Source organism: Oncorhynchus masou, chromosome 30 (genome assembly GCF_036934945.1).
Source record: "Oncorhynchus masou masou isolate Uvic2021 chromosome 30, UVic_Omas_1.1, whole genome shotgun sequence".
Taxonomy (NCBI): Eukaryota; Metazoa; Chordata; class Actinopteri; order Salmoniformes; family Salmonidae; genus Oncorhynchus; species Oncorhynchus masou.
The window spans coordinates 11,805,528-11,808,269 of record NC_088241.1 but is presented as its reverse complement, the minus strand read 5'-3'; the positions used below and the strand labels follow the sequence as shown (position 1 = coordinate 11,808,269).

General features: G+C 40.8%; 1 protein-coding gene across 1 annotated transcript; it reads left to right on the top strand.

Annotated features, from left to right (window-relative positions):
• Positions 1 to 675: 675 nt before the first annotated feature.
• On the top strand, positions 676 to 2,246 carry si:ch211-198c19.1 (uncharacterized protein LOC100151013 homolog). The gene is made up of 2 exons (XM_064949806.1): positions 676 to 801; positions 1,300 to 2,246. Exon 2 carries the CDS (start codon positions 1,323 to 1,325, stop codon positions 1,848 to 1,850), a length of 528 nt encoding a protein of 175 aa, XP_064805878.1. The 5' UTR covers positions 676 to 801; positions 1,300 to 1,322; the 3' UTR covers positions 1,851 to 2,246.
• Positions 2,247 to 2,742: the final 496 nt, after the last annotated feature.

The following is a 2,742-nucleotide window of genomic DNA, read 5'->3' as shown; positions in this document are numbered from 1 at the left end:
TCTGTTTCTACACACTAGGCTACTCTGTTTCTAAACACTAGGCTACTCTGTTTCTACACACTAGGCTACTCTGTTTCTACACACTAGGCTACTCTGTTTCTACACACTAGGCTACTCTGTTTCTACACACTAGGCTACTCTGTTTCTAAACACTAGGCTACTCTGTTTCTACACACTAGGCTACTCTGTTTCTACACACTAGGCTACTCTGTATCCACTCTTCTCTCTCTCTCTCTGCGTTAAGTTCTTTCAAATGGATAATGTTTATCAGTAGAAGTGAAAGAGGAAGTCCTGTAATGTTTGCCACTGCATCCTGTGAGAAACAGTATATGCCGATGTAGACAGCTCTCACAAGAGCTGACCTTGATCTATAAAACACAGCTGTTTTCTCACCTTCCTTTTTTAATTTCTTCTCTCTCTGGGTTCAAATGCTATTTGAAATTATTTCAAGTACTTTAGATATGCTTCATTGAGCTTGCAATGCGCAATAGAACCTAGAGTAGGCGCAAAAGTGCAAATCCTGTCCATCCAGCAATCCAGGCAGGCTTAAGCAAACTCTCATAATACCTGAAATATTTCATATAGTATTTGAACCCAGGCCTGCTTCTCATGCAGTAAGCAGATGCATGCACTGTATACAGTACATGAGCCCTCCCTCAAACGCTCATGACAGAACCCGGTCTTCCTCTGCTACAGTAAGGGGCAGGTGCAACACTGCAACCAACACAACCTTATACCACAGCCTTTGAGCAGAAACCTGCAAGCTAAACCTACAGACTCATCCTATAGCGACATTGCAGGGTAAGGAGATTCTAGTGAACTTACTAGAGCAATAAGGATAATCTAGTGAATTTACCAGAGCAATAAGGATAATCTAGTGAACTTACTAGAGCAATAAGGAGAATATAGTGAACTTACTAGAGCAATAAGGAGATTCTAGTGAACTTACTAGAGCAATAAGGAGATTCTAGTGAACTTACTAGAGCAATAAGGAGAATCTAGTGAACTTACTAGAACAATAAGGAGATTCTAGTGAACTTACTAGAGCAATATGGAGATTCTAGTGAACTTACTAGAGCAATAAGGAGATTCTAGTGAACTTACTAGATCAATAAGGAGATTCTAGTGAACTTACTAGAACAATTGATACATTTTAGTGCTGGATAAAAAACAGATGGAGATTTTCTTGGAAATATCTACAGTTTTGTCGATAATCAAATGTTTTATATATAATAAGCTGATTTTGTCACAATGTTTAGGAAGAATGTATAATATTTGACATGTAATCACTTGTCATAGATAACCCTTAACTGGTGTTCAGCATGGCCAATCACACCAGGGTCCTGAGATGCATCCTGCTGCTGCTATTGGCCGTCACTCTGGCCTCGGCTTTGAGAACATTGGACACGAATGAAGAGCTGGAGAAGACTGGCTTCGGGACCCCGCCCCCTCGCCACGGCCTCAAACTACTCCTCTGGTATGTCCAGACCTGCATCGACAACAACATGGTGTCTCTCTGTGACCCCAGGGAGGGAGCATACGGGTTCCATATGTTCAAGAACTACAAACTGTTACTCCCCAAACTGAAAGACCAGAACCTGTACACCTACTACACCATTGGTAACCTCCATTCCCACGGTGCAGAGAACCTGCCCTATGAAGTGAGGCGATACTACGACAAGGACAACCTCCTCAGCAACCAGGACAGGGTGTTGGTGAAGTACAACCAGAACAACAATCACATCGACAAGATCTACATCTCAGAGCACTACAAGCAACGCAAGACGTACATGATCGGGCCCAATCTTCTCTCCTCTCTCAGACAGCCCAGCTGGCTTGCAATGATATGATAGTATGAATATCAAATCTGTACATTATGCTATTCACTGTTGTTTTTCTTGACACAAACCTGATGGCATTACTAAACCTGTAATATGTCAACCTGACTTCATGGGTGATGTGTTTACTGTAACTTTCTATTTCCTTTACAGACACGCTATAGAAATGCATTTTTACAGACAGAACATTGCGATTCTGAGTGCACTGAAATCAAGTTCATTTATGTCTGCTATAATGCAGGTCAGTGTAGCACATTGACCAATGTCCTTGTTCAATCATTCCTATTGATGTTGATTCAACTGATGACTTACATGACTATAAAATGTGAAAGTAATGCAAAAGAGGGTATATTTTTGTTGTTGTTTCCGATTGTTTCATGCTACTTCTTATAAAATTTTAGAAGTGATGATCACAGAGTGACAGTGTTCTCTATGCCAGTGGCAGTCGGTTCCTTTCAAGTTGAGGGAGGACGATGATTTTTTTATGAGCAAGGCCTTCTATTACAGCATATTGGATGACTGTCATTCATATTCCATTCACCCAGCTCAAAGTAACATGGATAGGTTTAGGCTACTTACTACATGATACTCAAATTTTCCGTATACCCATCATGAGGTTGCTACAATCTAGCCTATGAATGAAAGTTTACAACCTAGATGCACAGGTCGAGAGAAATTTGAATATTCAAGGTGACAGACATTGACACATTCAATATCACCTTGCACACTCTTGCCTGCATCTAGCTGATCTAGGGTGTAACCATTAGTCCAACAGTTGCAAACGAGAGTTTCTATTGGACAAATTCAGGTATGTTTATCCCCATTGTGTTTCGTTTGCTTCCGTTTAAGTAATGTTTTCAACAGAATCGGCAGAATGAATAAACCGCGGATCACACACAAAAGC

What these genes read in the sequence shown, in the direction of transcription:
- si:ch211-198c19.1 (XM_064949806.1), top strand. Translation starts at nt 1,323, where the DNA reads ATGGCCAATCACACCAGGGTCCTGAGATGCATCCTGCTGCTGCTATTG.